Source organism: Artibeus jamaicensis, unplaced genomic scaffold (assembly GCF_021234435.1).
Source record: "Artibeus jamaicensis isolate MK-2021 breed Jamaican fruit bat unplaced genomic scaffold, CSHL_Jam_final contig_241, whole genome shotgun sequence".
Classification (NCBI taxonomy): Eukaryota; Metazoa; Chordata; class Mammalia; order Chiroptera; family Phyllostomidae; genus Artibeus; species Artibeus jamaicensis.
Genome location: NW_026521509.1, coordinates 4,269,820 through 4,289,777, shown reverse-complemented (window position 1 = coordinate 4,289,777; position 19,958 = coordinate 4,269,820). Strand labels below are relative to the sequence as shown.

The window sequence follows — 19,958 nt, the reverse complement described above, 5'->3', positions numbered from 1 at the left end:
TATTCAGCACAGGTGTTCACTATTTATTTTTCAGCCCTTTGCACCTTTTCTCCCCAGTACAGCTTGCTGCAGAGATTGTATCCTTTTACTTTGATGTATGCACTTTGTTGTAAGCCCATTCATTTCTGATTTACACAGTATATGTTATACAGCTACCCAGCTGTTTATTCCTGCAAATAAATGTTTACAGTTACTCATAAGAGTTACAAAAATCACACTATCCAAAAGTTATTGTTCCAGAAAATAGTAATATAAAAAACCCCCACTGTAATCAATTTTGAATTGCTGCAACATAATATATTGGTAGATATATTTCCTATTTATTACCAACCTAAAATGTTAATGCATACTATAGAATATAGCTCAAATATGAACCTCTTATCACCTTCTGCAAAAAGAAAATTTCCTAAGGTGGGGTACAGCAGGTACTGTTGCTTGCCTACTCAGAATCCATTAATTGCCCTTTTCCTCATTGCCCTAAGAGCTGGAATTTTGTTCCAAAATCAGGCAAAAGGTGCCCAGAACTAGGGGATGGATAATGGTTGATCAAAGCCATTCACTGCAATGTTACTGACCTTTGCTATGCACTGCTTTTGCCATGAGCAGGTAGGTTATCTAGTTTCAGCCAAAGACACAAGGGGGAGTTGGGTGGGGCTTTTGGTCAAAACTCTCTAGAAGAGTAATGACAACAAAAAAAGCATGCACATGTTACGAAAAACTCTCCCACTTCCTTTCATGTTTAGAGATTTCTATTGTGTGAAAACCTATTTGGAATCATGGCAACCCTCCTCTTTATCATCTACTCTGTAGAGAAGGCTAAGAACAGTGCGGAGAAGCTACCCCAGTGTTCTGATTGGGATGAAGATGCTCAATTAACAAATTATGCAGTGTCCAATCTACCAATCTACTCACCTGCTCCCATGATGGCTAGCCCACCTGCCCAGCTAGCTACTTGTTTAAACCACTTTTAGCTGGGCATTGTGTCACTTGCAGCCTAAAACAAACTTATCTGCACATAGTATTAAACAATAGCTTCCTCTGAACTGTAAAAAGTATAGAATTTTTGATTACTATTAAACTTCTCCAAAGAGGGCATACAGAATATCCAGAGACACATGAAAAGATGCTCAATATCGTTAGCTATCAGAGAGATGCAAATTAAAACCACAATGAGATACCACTTTACACCAGTCAGGATGGCTATCATAAACAAAGCAACAAACAACAAATGTTGGAGAGGGTGTGGGGAAAAAGGGGTCCTTAGTCCACTGTTGGTGGGATTGCAGACTGGTACAACCATTATGGAAAACAGTATGGAATTTTCTCAGAAAAATAAAAATCGACCTGCCTTTTGACCCAGCAATTCCACTGCTAGGATTATACCCCAAGAATCCTAAAACATCAATTTCAAAGAACCTATGCACCACAATGTTCATAGCAGCACAATTTATAATAGCCAAGAGTTGGAAGCAACCTAGGTGCCCGTCAGTAAATGAATGATAACTATTAGAATATATGTTTTGGTATCAATCCACTAGACTTGGTTCATCTGCAAATCTAAGACCCAAATTTTTATCCTGCTTTAGCATTATCATGACAGAAAAAGGAAAACAATATTCAATATCATACAAAAAATAGGGCAGGAAAGGTAAAAGTTCTTGTTGATATTTTAGAAATATAAAATCTCATGCCAGTCTGTGAACCAAAGGGTCGCTGGTTCAATTCCCAGTCAGGGCACATGCCTGGGCTGCAGGCCAGGACCCTACTGGGAGGTACACAAGAGGCAACCACACATTGATGCTTCTCTCCCTCTCTTTCTCCTTCCCTTCCTCTAAAATTAAATAAAATCTTTTAAAAATTTGAAAATCCCTTCTTACTAAGGAAACTACGAGGCATTAGGCAATTAACAGGCAACAATTTTCTACCCAAAAATTGTTTACATTTGTGTGACTGAAGTGTGAATTAATGTGTTGAGCCTTTTCATAGCCTGTTGACTATTTCAAACTAGAATTAGAAGATGCTTTTTGCTCCCCCACATAAACAAAAACATCCCGCAGCACACAAACCACAGTCGTGACAGCTAAAGGGTACTGCACTCATCCCTTATCTTCTTAACAGTGGGAGGTAGGTAGGCATGTTAATTCTCCATCATAGATATGACCACTTGACAATACTAAACAGCATTCTAGTAAATTATAAAAAGTAAATGTGGTTAGGTACTAGTCTTCACAAAGGCTATAGCTTGTTCACTTGGTGGAATGATTCCCTTGATGGGCACACATGTATTTATCTGCTGCATGAAATACAACAGGATCCCAGGAAAGCAGCCCCAGTTGTTGAGTTAGACAGACTTGGAGTGAAGTCTTAGCTATCCTACCTCTGCCTCCAGCCAACCTTCAGATTACCTGTAGGTAAAATATAGCTATGACTCATGCACACTGTCATGGCACAGATTATATAAAATTGATAAAATAAAATATGCAAAGCACCAGGTTACAGCAGTTGCGTGTATATATGTATAAAGTCCATAAATGTGTCTATAAACCTAATAAAAATAGTAAAAGATAAAAAGATAAACATAATAGAAAAGTAAGTAGTGTAAATCATGTTGTGAATGGATAATGTTGTTAAGCGTTGTTGTTATTATTGATTTTCCACAATATTCTTGATCAGAGAGTTAACACATTTTAGAATGGCTTGGAGATTGTGAGAGGTTCAATGGTTATCTGAGTTTACTGAATAATATTTACAACAAGCCTATTTCTAAAGCAAAAAAATTTACTATGCACACCATCTTTAATTATTTAAATGCTAAAGGCATTTTCCCCCAAAACTTGTTTTTAGTATCTTTTCCATTACATATATACCAGGTCTGTCCAGAAAAAGTCCCAGCCACTGTTAATATAATGAGAACGGTTTGCACGGCATAAGTGTACCAAGGACTGAAGTTTGACTTCTATTTGTCTGGTTTAACTAAATTCACTCAACTCGTGGTGTGAATGACCATTAAAGTTGAGAAGTTACAGTAATTTTCAACTTGGTCAGATTGTGGACTTGATTTGCATCTAATGAGAGAGAGAGTAGTGTACAAGAACAAGATAATTAGCAAGCGAGAGACCCTAAAAGATTTCCTAGCATTAGGGTATAATTATCAAGTCCTCAGGAAGTGATAACAACTTCCTTTCTGAAAAAAAGTTCATTAAGTGAGCCTAAGGGTAAGTAGAAAACACAATGAACTTGTGCTGTATGGCTATGGAGAGAAAACATATGATGCTCAATAGAAAATAGACTCTAAAAATAAAAAGCCAATGGAAAGGAAGACATAAATTTATTTCTGTTTGCAGAATACATGAATGACTACATAAAAATCTCAAGGAATCAACGAAAAAACTCCCAGAACTAATAAGTCAGTTCACCGAGTTTTCAACAATTGTTTCTAAATACCAATTACGAACATCTGTAAACCAAAATAAAAAAGGCAATAACTACTCACAACTGCAATTGCTCCAAATGAAATATTTAGGTATACAACTAATAACATGTACAGGATTGGTATACTGAAACCCATACAATTGTGTAGAAAGAAATCAAAGATGACCTCCATAAATTGAGAGACATGCCTTGTTGGTGGAACAGAACACTCAAAATAATAAAGATAGCAATTCTCCCAAGTTGTTCTACAGTTTTAATGAAATTCCTATCAAAATTCTAGCAACATTTTTTAGACATAGACAAAGCTTTGTTAAAACATTGATATGGAACGACAAAAATTATAGAATAGCTAAAACAATCTTGACAAAGAATAAATTTGGAAGAATCATTCTACCTCATATGAACTCCTACTTTAGAAGTCTGTCTGGAAAAAGTCCAGCCATGATTAATATAACAAGAAGCATTTGTGTGACATCGATGTAACCTGGTGGCAAAGGAGAATGGACTGGAATGCACATGTGTGAACAATGATGACTTCTCTGTACTAGTCAGTGAGGGTGGTAGACGCCATTGAGTGAGCATGTGCACTGTGCGGCTGTTGCATTCAAAATGACTGAGCGAGTACACCAACAAATGTGCATCAAATTTTATGTTGAACTTGACCATTCCTCCATGGAAACTATTCAGATGATTCAGAAGGCCACAGCTATGGGCAACTGGTGATTGGCATCTTCATCATGACAATGCACCTCAAACATCACATCTCATGCAGTTTTTTTGCAAAATATCAAATCTCCCAGGTGACTCAGCCCCCTAAAAGCCCAGATTTGGTGCCCTGAAACATCTGGCTTTTCCCAAAACTGGTATCACCTTTGAAAGGGAAGAGATTTCAGACCACTGATGAGATTCAGGAAAATATGACAGGGCAGCTGATGGTGACTGGGAGAACTGTGAGAGGTCCCAAGGTGCCTACTTGGAAGGGGACTGAGGTGTCATTGTCCTATGTACACTTGATGTCCTATGTACAACTTGATTCATCAAGTTGTACTTCTTCAATAAATGTCTCTATATTTCATATTACATGACTAGACACCCTCTGGACAAACCTCGCATAACTGTAGTAATCAAGACCATGTGACATGGATGTGGAAAAAGACATACAGATGGTCTCAACTTATGGAGCTTCAAGTTACAATTTGTTGACTTTATGATGATGCAAAAGCAATGTGCATTCAATCAAAACTATATTTTGAATTTTGAATTTCAATCTTTTCTTGGGCTACCAATATGCAGTACAATACTCCCTCCTGATGCTGGGCAGTGTAGCGTGCCACGGCTCCCAGTCACCAACATGGCCACACAGGAAAACTGTTATTACTTATAACATACTGTGTTACCAGCAATTTTTGCACATTGTGTTCTGAGGAAATTTAAGGGAGGCTAGGCTAAGCTATTATGTTCAGTAGGCTAGGTGTATTTAAATGCATTTTGGACTTACAATATTTTCAATTTACAATGGGTTTGTCAGGACATAACCCCACTGTAACTCAAGGAGCACCTGTACAGATACATGGAACAGAACATAGAATCTGGAAATAAACCCACCCAAGTACAGCTACTGATTTTTGACAAAGATGTGATAGTAATTCAATGTAGGAAAAAAGAGCCCTTCGAGTGAACGGTGTTGGAGTCTACAGTGAGGCAGTGAGTTCTCAGATTTGATACAAAAATCACAATCTACAAAAGAAAAACAGATAAATTGAAACTCATCAAAATTTAAAATATTCACTCTGCAAAATGCCCTGTTTAAAAGGATGAAGAGGACCTACAGACTATGGAAAAATATCTGCAAACCTCATTCCTCACAAAGGACACATATTTAGAATATATACAGAACTGTCAAAACTCCAGAAGGAAAATATCAATACAATTTTTTAAAAAAAGAGTAAAAGATATCAATAGGGATTTTGTCAAAAAGGATATATGGATGGCAAATGAGCACACGAAAAGAGGGTCAAGATCAACCATCAGGAAAATGCAAATTTAACTACAATAAGATATCACTACACACCTATCAAAATAGGTAAAATTTAAAAAGTGACAACACCAAATGCTGGTGAACATGTGGAGAAACTCATACATTTTTCTGGTGGAAATGTAAAATGGCACAAATCAGCTTGCAAAACAGCTTGGCAGTTTATTTTAATACTAAATATGCAATTACCATATGACCCAGGAATTGTACACTTGGGCTCTTATCCCAGAGAAATAAAAACTTATGTTCACACAAAATGCTGTAAAGGAATGTGTATGGCAGCTTTATTTGGAACAGACAAAGTTGGAAACAGCCCACATGTTCTTCAATGGGTAAATGGTCAAATGAACTATGGTACGGCCACACCATGGAATACACAAACCTACATATGTATTAAAATTATACAGGACTTCCGCCAAGATGGAGCCATAGGTGGAGACGCAGTGCCTTCTCTCACAATGAAGTTTAGAGACAACTAAATAATAGCAACAGAAAACACAGCCAGAACACAGAAAATTGAACTTTTCGGAAGTCTGATAACAACAAATTCTTCAGCCTGACCAGTAAGAGGGGCGAAACCAGCAGCTGGTGGAGCAGGGTTGCACAGAAAAACTCGGTCAGAGGAACTTGGGCACGCGGAACCCAGGCCCAGGGTTGGACCTAGTAAGTGACTCAGCAAGCGACCGCGGGGAAACAGCGAGGGGGCAGGGCTGCGGGTTGACTGTGGTCGCGCTTTCCTGCACAGATAGACAAGCTAGGGAGTGGGCGGTGAGACTACGGGACTGAGCAGGCCCCACAGCCAGCGGCAGCACAGGACGCCACCATTTCCCTGCTCTGACCCCACCTCCACATAGAGCGTCACAACCCAGCGACCTGAGAGTCCAAGGCTCCGCTACTCATACTTAACGGGTGAGAACAGATCAAAAATGGCTCAAGAAGATCTCAAAGCCCCAGAGCCTATAAATCTAAGCAATGAAGAAATAGCAAAACTCTCAGACGCACAGTTTAAAACACTGGTGATCAGGATCCTCACAGAACTGGTTGATTATACTGACAAATTAGACAAACATATGAAGGCGAAACTAATTGAAATGAATGGAATTGCACAGGAAACCAATAGCAATGAAAAGGAAACTGGGACTCAAATCAATGGAGTGGACCAGAAGAAAGCAAATAATGGCCAAACAGAAAAGAGTCAAGAAGCAAGAATTCAAAGAAATGAGGAGAGTCTTAGGAACCTCCAGGACATCTTTAAATGCTCCAACATCGGAATTATAAGGGTACCAGAAGGGGGAAAGGAACAGCCACCAGTGGAAAACTTATTTGAACAAATAATAAAGGAGAATTTCCCCAATCTGGCAAAGGAAATAGACTTCCAGGAAATCCAGGAAGCTCAGAGAGTCCCAAAGAAGTTGGACCCAAGAAGAAACACACCAAGGCACATCATAATTACATTAGCCAAGATTAAAATGAAGGAGAGAATCCCAGAAGCAGCAAGAGCTAAGGGGACAGTCACCTACAAAGGAGTCCCCATCAGACTGTCAGCTGATTTCTCAAAAGAGACCTTACAGGCAAGAAGGGGCTGGAAAGAGGTATTCCAAGTCATGAAATCCAAAGACCTACAACCAAGATTGCTCTATCCAGCAAAACTTTCATTTAGAATGGAAGGACAGATAAAGTGCTTTCCAGATAAGATTAAATTCAAGGAGTTCATCATCACCAAGCCCTTATTATATGAAATGTTAAAGGGACTTATCTAAGAAAAAGAAGTTAAAAAAACATAAACAGTGAAAGGACAGCAAACTCACAGTTATTAACAACCACACCTAAAACAAAAGCAAACTAAAAGGACAGCTAGATCAGGAGCAGAAACATAGAAATGAAGATCTCAAGGAGGGTTAGCAATAGGGGAGTGGGAGGAGGAGAAGGGGAGAGAAGGTACAGAAAATAAGTAGCATAAACAGTAGATAGAAAATTGATGGGGGGGCAAGAATAGTATGGGAAATATAGAATCTAAAGGACTTGAGACACATGGTCATAAAGTAAAGGGGGGGTAATGGTGGGGATGGGGGGTAGGGTAGGGGAATGAAGGGGGGAATAGAACACTCCCCCCATTGATTATGTAATGGCATAATCAACTAAAACATAAATTAAAAAAAAGAATAAAAAAATAAAATTATATAAAACTACACACACACACACACCCCCTATGTCCACAACATATAACATTAACATGAATAATACAGGCAAAAAAATACCCCAACTGTAACAACACAAAGCCAGGAACTTGTACCATGTTTTTCATTATTTACCAAAGGGAGCTCACAAAGATTTTGTGATAGAGTCCACAAGAATGTCAACGATCTACAAACAGTGATGACTTTACTCCACAAGAAAATGCAGGCACTTTCTAGAAAACCAAATTTAATTTCTTAAAATGTTAAAAATTTTATTCTAGTAATTTTTAATACTCATCTCTCTAAAATGTATTTAAAATTCCCCTCCATTGGCAAGGGAAAGATAAAGATCATAATTTAACTTTTACCTAAAGAAAATACAATATAAATATGACCACCCATTGTTTATAGTGTGCTATAATACAATGATGACCTTGAGGGATACTCTAACTTGAAGGCCATTTGACCCACCAGCTCTCCACCTGCCAATGCTGTCTAATCCTCCTCTGTTAGTCTTGCAAGTAGCACCTAAACACAGCAGCATGTTAAAGCCTAGAGGGACCTTAGGGATCAAGTGGTCCAAACCCTTTGTCTTCTTAATGGTAAAACACAGGTGCAGAGAAGGAGGCAGCTCTCACTCACTATCATATAGCAAGCTGAATGGCAAGACTAGAACCTGGGTCCTTCTTGTGGTTTGCAGTGTGCTTGCCTCTTGGCAGATCTCCCTTTCCTCTTTGCTGCTTTAAAGTACTATGGTAGGAAAGAAAACAAAAACAGTGGAAAATAAGGTTGTCCAAAATATGTGTTAAACAAGGCTTTTGATTTAAGTTAGTGGGTCCTGGATTATAATCTGTCATATAAAGTAAGTCTTTGTGACAGGTATTCTGGCCTAGAACCTTTCACATAATTCTAAGTTTACTACCATGATCTAAAAGGTTCAGTATGCCCCAGTGTGGGTAGGGTTAAGTGAACTATTGCTATTCCTGTTGATACTCGTTTGTGGGACTTGTTATAAAGTGGATTTTGTGTACATTCCTCCAGTGCATCTTTTCAGGGCTCTTCCTGCTTAGTGTGACATGAATAACCAGCTACCTTTTACAAGTAAATGAAGACAGACAGAACATTACCCCAGTTCCATACTCTAATAGCCACTTAGAGGAACATATAGTAGTGTTCTAGTTTGCTTGTTTAAAACAAACCTCCTACTACCCATCTTTCCCTTTTCCATTTCAAGAAGTTCCAAAAATGAAAATGGAAAAATCAAACACTGAAAATGAGGCCATTTCTTCTGCACGTACATGTGTCGGTTTGGCCATTAGAAACTATAAACCCTAACTGTCATGAAGAGTAGAGAGAAATCAAATGCCATAAAATATCAAAATGTACTTCTCCAACAACCGTGATGTCATGGTCATCATATTCTAGTCAAATAGCATTCATGGACACACAAGACAGTTACCACATATTTATTCCTGGTTTTACTAAAGCATGTGAGTTTTCAGTTGAGATTACCGTCTGTTATACATCTGTCCGCACTGGCTCTAACCAATGTCTCAAACAAAATGCCACTGAGTATTACATAAATTACAGTCTATATCTGGCATTTGAAAGGCTATCTTTTTGCAGAAAATCATAGCAAAATAGTTGTGTATTTATTGGAGAAATGCTAGTTATGCAAAACCTCTGAATACAGATTAAGAAATAAACAGCAAGTTGCCGAAGTTCTCAGAATGACAGAGCGCATCTCTCAGAATCTCTAGTGTCTTGCATTTCAAGTGTGTGACAGTCTGATGTTCTAGAGCAGGGCTGTCAAACTCATTTTCACCAGGGGCCACATCAGCGTCACAGTTGCCTTCAAAGGGCCGAAATAATTTTAGGACTGTATAAATGTAACTACTCCTTAACTGTTAAAGAGTTGAAATTACATTTGGCCCTTTGAAGGCAACCCCGGTGAAAATGAGTTTGACACCCCTGTTCTAAACCCTTCAAGTCTATAACTACTTAAGTTACTGCACCGAACTATGCAATTACTACCTTTCACCCTATAAACTCTGTCATGTGAAGAAATAAATTTTTCTAATATTTTAAAATACTAAAGTCTCTGAGTCGGACACACTGAAAACACCCAGGCTTCCCACCATTCCTCTCCTGACTTACAGTATGGCCCCAAATGTTGTAAACACTCACTTTGATTACTTAAATGCATAATTATAATTTTCCATAAATTTTCTTAGATAAATACTATCTAAGAAAAACTGTGCATATTTGCCATTTTCTTACTTGAAACATTATCTCAGAAAAGTTAGAAAAACAGCGGACTACAATTTAAAAATCCTGGGTTTTAATCTTAGGCTCCATTTACTAACCAGCTTGGGTGTGGCCTTGACATTTATTGAGCAATGTGACATTCAGCAAATTAATCTTTTTTTAGTTCTACTAAGGATGTTGAAAAAAATGCAACTACTGCTAGTCACTCTATCATAACACAGGATAGTTTTAACAATCAAATACGATAATAAATTTAAAAGAGCTTGGTAAATGATAAGTCATCAATATAGGATATTATTATGATTATTATTATTACTATCTAAACAGAGAAAGCTGAAAGTTACATTTTAAAAAATGCAAACCAGCATATCAGACATATAGCAACCAATGACATATACTTCCTTATTGTTGGCTTCTTCTGAAGTACTAGTAAGAGGTCATTAACTTACATTATCCTGAATAAAGAATTTTTATACCTGGCATAGCAAAACACTTCCACATGTTGAATGGTTTTGTCCACCTTGCTAAGAGCAATGGCTTCTTCATTTTCAAGGATCTGTTCTTGCCATGAGGGGCTTTCATTCACAATGTCACTCTTTTCCTAAAGAAAACACAGATGAGAAATTGTAATTATCTGAGTCATCCAAATCTGTACCCTTCTGAGAACACCTAAATTCAATGTGCTCTGAGAACACATTTCTAAATTCATGCTTGTCCTTCCATCCCATCAAAACTCAAGGCTGGACATGACTCCAGAGCCACTGAAGGAATCCCAGTAGCACAATGCGCCAACTTCAGCGGAAGGTGAGAAAAACAAAGAATAAAATCTGTCCTATCAAAAGTTTGGGCTGGTTTACAAATTTCCATCCAAATAATTGATATTTCGATGTAGTCATTTGGGCATGGCTGTTTTCACACTGCTTAAAAACCATAACAAATAATGTTCCATCTCCTGAGAATCAAGCTTATATGTCTCATTATCTGTTAAATATAAAATTTTTACATTTTGTTATTGAAACTGCATGTTAAAAATTAACTGATTCTAGTTACTCTTTGATCTTTGAAGGTTGATCACTAGCCATGTTGAATTTTGAATACATGTAAAAAATATTTTTGCAAAGTACTCATCCCAACGTAACTCAGGGCTTTAGTAAATCAACAGAAATAATCAACCCCTTAATATTTTATATTGAGAAAGACAATAAAAACAAGAAAATATAAAGGATGTAAACTAATACTAAGGAATGAAAGTGATCCTTTAAAATTTTCAGTAATTCCTACGTATACAGTATTTTAGGGAGAAAATTATGATATGGCAAGATCTAAATACAGGGTAATTTTGAAGATGCCAACATACACCTTTCTCAAATTTCTTGATCAATCAAAGGATCAAGTTTAAATCTGTTTAAATGTTTAATCTATTTGACACCCATCTCTCAGGCAGAAAAAAAAAGTTTAAAAATATTTGACATACACCCAGACAACTAGCTAGTAAAGTATTACTATAATATCTTTTTTTTTTAAAGGGGTAACATTTTCTTTTTTTTTTAATTATTTATTTATTTATTTATTTAAAATTTATTTATCTTTAGAGGAGAAGGAGAGAGGGAGAGAAACATCAATGTATGGTTGCCTCTAATGCGTCCCCTGCTGGGAGCTGGCCTGCAGGGAACTTGCTTGCAACCCAGGCATGTGCCCTGACTGGGAATCGAACTGCGATCCTCTAGTTCGCAGGCCAGTGCTCAATCCACTGAGCTACACCAGCCAGGGCTGTTTTTTTAAATTTTTTATTGATTATGCTGTTACAGTTGTTCTATTCCCCCTTTCATTCCCCTCCACCCTACCCCCCATCTCCACCATTACCCCCCCTTTAGTTTATGACCATGTGTCTCAAGTTCTTTAGATTCTATATTTCCCATACTATTCTTGCCCCCCCTTCTATTTTCTATCTACTGTCTATGCTATTTATTTTCTATACCTTCTCCCCTCTTCTTCTCCTCCCACTCCCCTGTTGCTAACCCTCCTTGAGATCTTCATTTCTATGTTTCCACTCCTGATCTAGCTGTCCTTTTAGTTTGCTTTCGTTTTAGGTGTGGTTGTTAATAACTGTGAGTTTGTTGTCCTTTCACTGTTCATGTTTCTTTAACTTCTTTTTCTTAGATAACTCCCTTTAACGTTTCATATAATAAGGGCTTGGTGATGATGAACTCCTTGAATCTGATCTTATCTGAGAAGCACTTTATCTGTCCTTCCATTCTAAATGAAAGTTTTCCTGGATAGAGCAATCTTGGTTGTAGGTCTTTGGATTTCATGACTTGGAATACCTCTTTCCAGCCCCTTCTTGCCTGTAAGGTCTCTTTTGAGAAATCAGCTGACAGTCTGATGGGGACTCCTTTGTAGGTGACTGTCCCCTTAGCTCTTGCTGCTTCTGGGATTCTCTCCTTCATTTTAATTTTGGCTAATGTAATTATGATGTGCCTTGGTGTGTTCCTTCTTGGGTCCAACTTCTTTGGGACTCTCTGAGCTTCCTGGATTTCCTGGAAGTCTATTTCCTTTGCCAGATTGGGGGAAATTCTCCTTTATTATTTGTTCAAATAAGTTTTCCACTGGTGGCTGTTCCTTTCCCCCTTCTGGTACCCCTATAATTCGGATGTTGGAGCGTTTAAAGATGCCCTGGAGGTTCCTAAGACTCTCCTCATTTCTTTGAATTCTTGCTTCTTGACTCTTTTCTGTTTGGCCATTATTTGCTTTCTTCTGGTCCACTCCATTGATTTGAGTCCCAGTTTCCTTTTCATTGCTATTGGTGCCCTGTGCAATTCCATTCATTTCAATTAGTTTCGCCTTCATATGTTTGTCTAATTTGTCGGTATAATCAACCAGTTCTGTGAGGATCCTGATCACCAGTGTTTTAAACTGTGCATCTGAGAGTTTTGCTATTTCTTCATTGCTTAGATCTATAGGCTCTGGGGCTTTGAGATCTTCCTGCGCCATTTTTGGTCTGTCCATGCCCTTTAAGTGTGAGAAGCGGCGCCTTGGACTCCCAGGTCGCTGGGTTGTGACTCTGTATGTGGGGGCGTGGTCAGAGCGGGGGAATGGCGACCTCCTCTGCTGTTTCTCACAGCTGGGTGAGAAGCAGTGCCTTAGGTGGTTCGCCAGGGCCGGGCCACTCAGAGTGGCTGGGTTATGACGCTGTACGTGGAGGTGGGGTCAGAGCGGGGAAATGGCGGAGCCCTCCACTGCCGCTTGCTGCAGGACCTGCCAGGCCCCGGTCCAACAGCCCACTCCCTCGCCTGTCCACAAATTCGCGACCACAGTCAGCACGCAGCACTGCTCCTCTGCTGTCTCCCCCGCAGTCGCTTGCCTGGTCACTCGCTGGGTCGCTTGCTAGGTCCAACCCTGCGCCTGGATTCCGTGCGCCTGAGTCCGTCTGACGGAGTCCTCCTGTGCAACCCCGCTTCACCAGCCGCTAGTTTTGCCCCTTACCAGTCAGGCTGAAGAATTTGTTGTTAATGGACTTCCAAAAAGTTCAATTTTCCATGTTCTGGCTGTGTTTTCTGTTGCTAATATTTAGTTGTCTCTAAACTTGGTTGTGTGAGAAGGCACGGCACATCCACCTATGCCTCCATCTTGGTGGAAGTCCCTTACTATAATATCTTTTAAATAAATTCACCTCAGAGAAATTCTAAACTTACAGATTTGATAAAGGAGGGCAACAGTTACTTTTCAAAGTTTTGCTGTCTTACAGTATGGAGGTTAACAGAGGTGGGGAGTGGGGAAGAAGGAAAGAGATCCAATATATGGTGGCAGAAGATGATTGATTTCACTACGGGTGGTGGGCACACAGGGCGATATACAGATCATGTATCACAGAAATGTCCACTTAAACCTATATGATCTAATTAACCAGTCACGCCAAAACATTTAGTTTAAAAAGTTTCATTGTCTTAAATTTAACATTTTAAACTGAAGAAAAGCAATAGCAGACATCTCTTATAATTAAGTGCAATTGTTAGGCAACATTAAACACATCCACATAAGTACGAGAGGAGGTGAAGAACAAGAACAGGAACCCCATGGGGCTCCGGGCCTAGAGAAGGAACTGCAGAGTAGTAACAGAGAGTGAATGGAAAAAAGATCCCGCAACTGGGTCAAGATGCTAGAGTAAACGGAGTGTTAAAATAAAAGAAATGTCTACAAAAATATTTTATTTTAATATATCTAACTCATTACCAATTTTTGTTTAAATCCCTTCACTCAGCAAAACTTTCCCATGCAGCCAATGGGGAAATGTATTTTGGTGGTGTTCCAAGATTCCAAATTACATTTGCTCATGGAAGTAAAGAAGCACTAAATTTGCCTCATCTCAGGTGACCCTCACAGAGACTCCCCAAGGGTAGGGTTCACAAAGTGGCTGCTGATAAGCATAAATATATTAACATTTAAGGCATATAGGTAAAACGTTTTAATGTCTCCTTATAACACTTAGTTCCTTGATTTGTACATAGTTTGAATTACATGCAATGCCACTCTACAAATATTGGTTATTTCTCCACACTCTCAGTTCTATCGAAAAATGTGATTCAAACTGAATCGTTACTGCATCTTCAATACCAATGTCCTTGTCATCACTGGAAGCACAAATTTTTGAGTCATGTTCACCACAAAATTAATCAGTCCAACTCCAATGCTTAATGTGCTTTGCTTACTTAGCAAATGGAGGTGCCTATGAAGTCTTAGCTACATTGGTTTAGCTCACTAAAATACAATTTTCTTTTTTTTAAATATTTTATTTATTTTTAGGGAGAGGGGAAGGGAAGGAGAAAGAGTGGGAGAGAAACACCAATGTGTGGCTGCCTCTCATACATCCCCTACTGGGGACCTGGCCTGCAACCCAGGCATGTGCCCTGACCGGGAATTGAACCAGCGACCCGCTGCTTCACAGGCCTGCACTCAATCCACTGAGCTACACCAGCCAGGGCTGAATACAATTTTCTAGAGTATAATAACATCCTCCCTTCTAAACTGCCTACATTCTTCTGAGATGTATCAGCTTCTCATTCCATCATTGCATGGTATGATGTTCTCAGTAGGGATTTCATTTCAAGCCACATATACAATTTATCTAAAATTAGGACAGTGTTTTTTAAATCCATATCATAGAAACGGATGAACTCCACAACATAAGCAACTCCCATTAATATGCTTTAAATAAGCTCTGAAATATTTCTGTAAATGACACACAACAGCTACAGTCATGAGGCCCTACCCTTGGAAAAAAATTACTAAATTTTATTTAAAAACGTCCTTGCTTTTTGTTTTCACTGATTCTGTCAGATGACTTCTATAATCACGTAAAACAACAAATGACTGAGATCATTTCAAATGACTGTATTTTCCCCAAATAGTTTTTTTTTTTCTCCAAAAATGTACTAAGTGAAAGAACAACTAGTATAGGTGACATTTTATAAGAACTGAAGTGTTTTTTATGAAAAACTATTTGGGAGGAAAAAAACCTGCTTTATATTTGGGCATATAGAATGATTACAAAATGATATCAAGTATATGTGCTTTATTCTTCAGCCAACATATTTATTTATATTTAAAAAGCATGATCTATATTTTGAAGGCATTGGAAAAATCTTACTTGAAATGGTGACTGAATAATTTTTAAGAAAGTAAAAATTAAGTATTGATAGTATATTATATAAACTAATGGGGGAGATGGCTGGAGTGTTGGGGGGTGCAGATGGGAGGGGCGATAAAGGAGGAAAATTGGGAAAACTGTAATAGCATAATCAATAAAGTATACTTAAAAAGATTTAAAAAATAGTATATGACAGATGAAGCCTAGGCTTTTCTTCAATTACATGACACATATAAAACCTAGTGAATTAAAGATAGGTAAGAACTTTACCTGGTATTCCTTTATCCAGGACAACAATCCTGAAAAGCTGAAACTGGCCCAGTTTCCTCCATAGTAGCTTCTTCTGCAACAATAAAAAACTAAGAGTAAAGAAAAGGGTATAAAACTCTAGCAACCAACCTTTATCAACAAACCACCCTTGACCCCCCCAACTCATTCCATTTTCAATATTGCTACCTCAAAGATCAAAAGCACACAGAATTGGGATGTTGAGATTAGAGGAAATAGCAGGCGGAAATAAATAGAACTGGACCTCTTAGATCCCAAAGGTAATTTTTGACTGTCTAAGGAGTTAAAAATCTCTTTGGCCTCCTTAGAGACTTCTTCTCTGGTCATGTGATTGTTCACAGCTTGATACCAGCATTGAGCAGATGAACATGAACAAATCTAACTCCTGGGTGAACAAAAATGGCTGGGGGAAAAACCTGGTAGGACTGCAGGAAAGCCACAGGAGAAACTGTTAACTTTTCTATGAAAGTTTAATATGTACTGCCACCACCATTGCTAAAGCCATCTCCCACATGCAAAAATGTATGTTTGTCTGTGTATATATACACAGACACACAGCATGCACACATTCATAACTGGCTACTGCCAATCTGGTGGGGCTCAAATGACACTTCCAGGGTGGGTACAATTCTTGGCTTTGTTTTGTTTTGAATTTTGCTTCTCTGTTATCTAATGAAATGTAAATTTATAAAAGCTCTTTTAAAAATGAAACAAAACAAAAACCTCTAATATGGTATTCAAAATTACTCAACCATAATGCAACTGGATAACCTCTCAAAATTCTGATACACTTTGCTCCTCAATCAACTGTGGACATGGACCTGAAGAATAGTCAGCTTTATTTTACTGTTTTGTCTATGAATAATAGTCTAGTGATTTTTCAAGATTATGTAAGTCTCAAGTATATTTTACTATGACACATGGTCTGTATATTGCATTGTGTGCCTACCTCCCAAAGTCAAATTACCTTCTGTCATCATACATTTGAACCCATTTACAATTTACTACCCTACCTGCTCCATCTGAAAAACCACCACACTGCTGTCTGTGTCTATGAGTTTCAGTATTATATCCCACATATGAGTGAGATCATATGGTTCTTGGCTGTTTCTGACTTATTTCACTTAGCATGATGTTCTCCAGGTCCATCCACATTGATGCAAATGGCAACATTGCATCTTTTCTCATGACTGAGTAGTAATCCCACTGTGTATATGCATCATGCTGTCTCTATCCAATCATCTAATGCTGGATATCTGGTTTTCTCCATGTCTCGGCCACCATGAATAATGCCACAATGAAGTTACAGGTGCATATGTCTCTGCGAATAAACGCTGGATCATACAGGAACTCTATTCTTCATTTTGGGGGGACCTCTATACTGTTTTCCATAGTGACTGTTACCACTTTACATTCCCACCAGCAGTGAGAGTTCCTTTTCCTCCATGACCTCTCCAACATTTGTTATTAGTTGTCTTGTTGAGAACAGACATTCTAACAGATGTGAGGTGTTATCTCATTGTAGTTTTGAGGTGCATTTCCCTGACAGCTCATGAAGTTGGCCATCTTTTCACATGTCTGTTGGCCATTTGTATGTCTCCTTGGGAGAAGTCTCAGTTCAGGTCCTCTGCCCATTTTTAAATTGGACTTTTGGCTTGCTTGATGTTGAGTTTTTATGAGTGCTTTATAATTTTTGAATACTGGCCCCTCGTCAGACCCGCCGTTTGCAGATATCTTCTGCCATTCAGTTGGTTGCGTTTTGTTTTCTAGCAATTTTTTTCTGCATGAGACAGCAATGGAATTTCATGGATTTGGAGCCTCATTGCCCACCACATTCCCTCACAGGATTGGTCCCCTGAGCTAGAAGTGACCAGAATATAGAGGAGGTGCCCACCTTCCCAAGGAACACACACAAAGAACCAAAGGAGGCATAGAGCTAACAGAAAACAAAAGATAAAATGGCTACAAAAAATCCTCCTACATCAATAATTACTCTAAATCTAAATGGACTGAATTCTCCAATAAAGAAGCAGAGAGGAGCAGATTGGATCCAAAAACAAAACCCAAGAACATGCTGCCTTCAGGAGACACATCTAAGCTTTAAACACAAGATTAGATCAAAGGTGAAAGGGTAGAGAATGACCCTCCTAGCAAATAGAAGAGTCAGCTTTTAAGCTCAAGTGTTTTACCAGCAATCGTTGCTTTTCTCCAATAGTAAAATAAATGGTTAAATTGAACATTTGTGAAAGTAGGTCTATTAATATAGTTCTCTCGAGGATAATGGAAAATCATACACTGTCCGAATCCCTAATGGGCTTTATGTCCTGACCAGTGTGGCTTGGTGGAGTATCACCCCACCAAGTAAAAGGTCGCCACTTCAATTCCCCATCAGAGCACATGCCTGGATTGTGGACCATGTATCCAGATGTGGGCATGAGAAAGGCAACCACACATAGATGTTTCTCTACCTCTCTTTCTCCCTCCTTTCCCTTCCTTGTAAAAATAAATAAATAAAATAACCCAAAATCACTACCAAGCTTTAAAACATAGATAGAACGTCAGCTACTCCAACAATTCCAGATGGCAACCCCTTGCAAACATGATGGATTCGGATGCCTAGAAACTGTGATCCCTTCATCAGAGAGAACAGTGGGAGAAGTTGGGCAACAGCCATTATTAGTTCACAGAAGAGGGAGGAAGAAAAAGAAAGGGATATTTGAATAGGTGATTTTCCCATAGCAGTTTATACCCTCTTCTCCCTTGCCTGAGAATAATACACTTCTGCCATCCCTCCCCATCCTCTAAGTCAAAGGCTCAAGAAAACTAGAAAACATCCTGGGGTGTTGACAAAAATTAAAAAACCTGAAACCATTGTCCTTATACACTTTGTTGAGATATTCAGATTTCTCTTAGCCAACATAAGGTCGTGAGAAGTTCTATTAGGTGAAAGCTTCAAGATATAAGTTAATTTTTAAACGGATATACCAATTTATAATAAATAGACATCTGCTATGTGACACTGTGAGCAGACAAAGCTTTCTCAGACAGGACACAAAAAGTAATAAAAACTGGTAAATGAGAATCAATCAAAATGAAAAACTTCTCCACAAAATATATCATTTTAAAAAATGAATGGGCTAGGCACAAACTAGGAGGGAATATTCATGAAACATATCTGACAAAAGACTGCTTTCCAAAATATATTCTTTAAAAAACTTAAAAAATTTTTTTAAAGATTTTTTTTTAGAGAGAAGGGGAATGAGGGAGAAAGAGAGGGAGAGACATCAATGTGTGGTTGCCTTTCATGTGTCCCCTACTAGGGACCTGGCCTGTATTCCAGGCATGTGCCCTAACGGGGAATCAAACTGGCAACCCTTTGCTTCACAGGCCTGTGCTCAATCCACTGAGCTATACCAGCCTGGGCTAAAAAACTCTCTTTCTTGAAGATAGATATTCACCTGTTAAAACAGCAAAGGATTCGAACAGATTTCGCAGAGGAAGACTGATGTGATTAACAAGCACGTGAAAAGGGCTCAACATCATTCATCATTAGGTAAATACATGATAAAATAAGCACTAAGACTGAGCAAAATAAGATAACGCTATACATCCACCAGAACAGTTCAATTTAAAGAGGCTGACAATCCCAGGGGTTGCTGTGACTGGCCAGAATGCTCACACATTTTGGTAGGAGTATAAAACAGTACAGTTCAGGAAAATGTCAGGAAGTTTCTTACAAAACTAAGTATATACCTACCATATAACCCAGTGATCCCATTCCTATGTACCTACACACAGGAAAAGTAGAGCATTTTTGTTCATGAACAGCCCCAAACTGGTAACAATTCAAGTATCCATCAATAGGAGAATGGACACAGAAGCTGCGGCATAGCCATAGCATCAACACTATTCACCAATCAAAGGGAAGAAGCTACTGATACATCCAACGACATAGATGAATGTCAAAAACATCTCCTACATGAAAGAAGCTTTATTCAAAAAGAGTACACTCTACACGATTCCATTCCTTTAAAGTTCTAGAACAAGCTAAATTAAGTAAGATATGATGAGAAATATCCTAAGACTGGCTACCTCTGAAGGTGGGAGTCAGGGC

The 19,958-nt window shown here is 38.5% G+C and overlaps 1 protein-coding gene across 1 annotated transcript in view; it reads right to left on the bottom strand.

Moving 5' to 3' along the window:
* CHM (CHM Rab escort protein) overlaps positions 1-19,958 on the bottom strand; it is a 152,671-nt gene that overhangs the window by 87,624 nt on the left and 45,089 nt on the right. Inside the window, exons 3-4 of the mRNA XM_037166401.2 lie at positions 15,827-15,899; positions 10,389-10,513 (exon numbers count right to left, since the gene is read on the bottom strand). Of these exons, the coding sequence (XP_037022296.2) occupies positions 10,389-10,513; positions 15,827-15,899 (198 nt within the window). The remainder of the gene's footprint in view (positions 1-10,388; positions 10,514-15,826; positions 15,900-19,958) is intronic.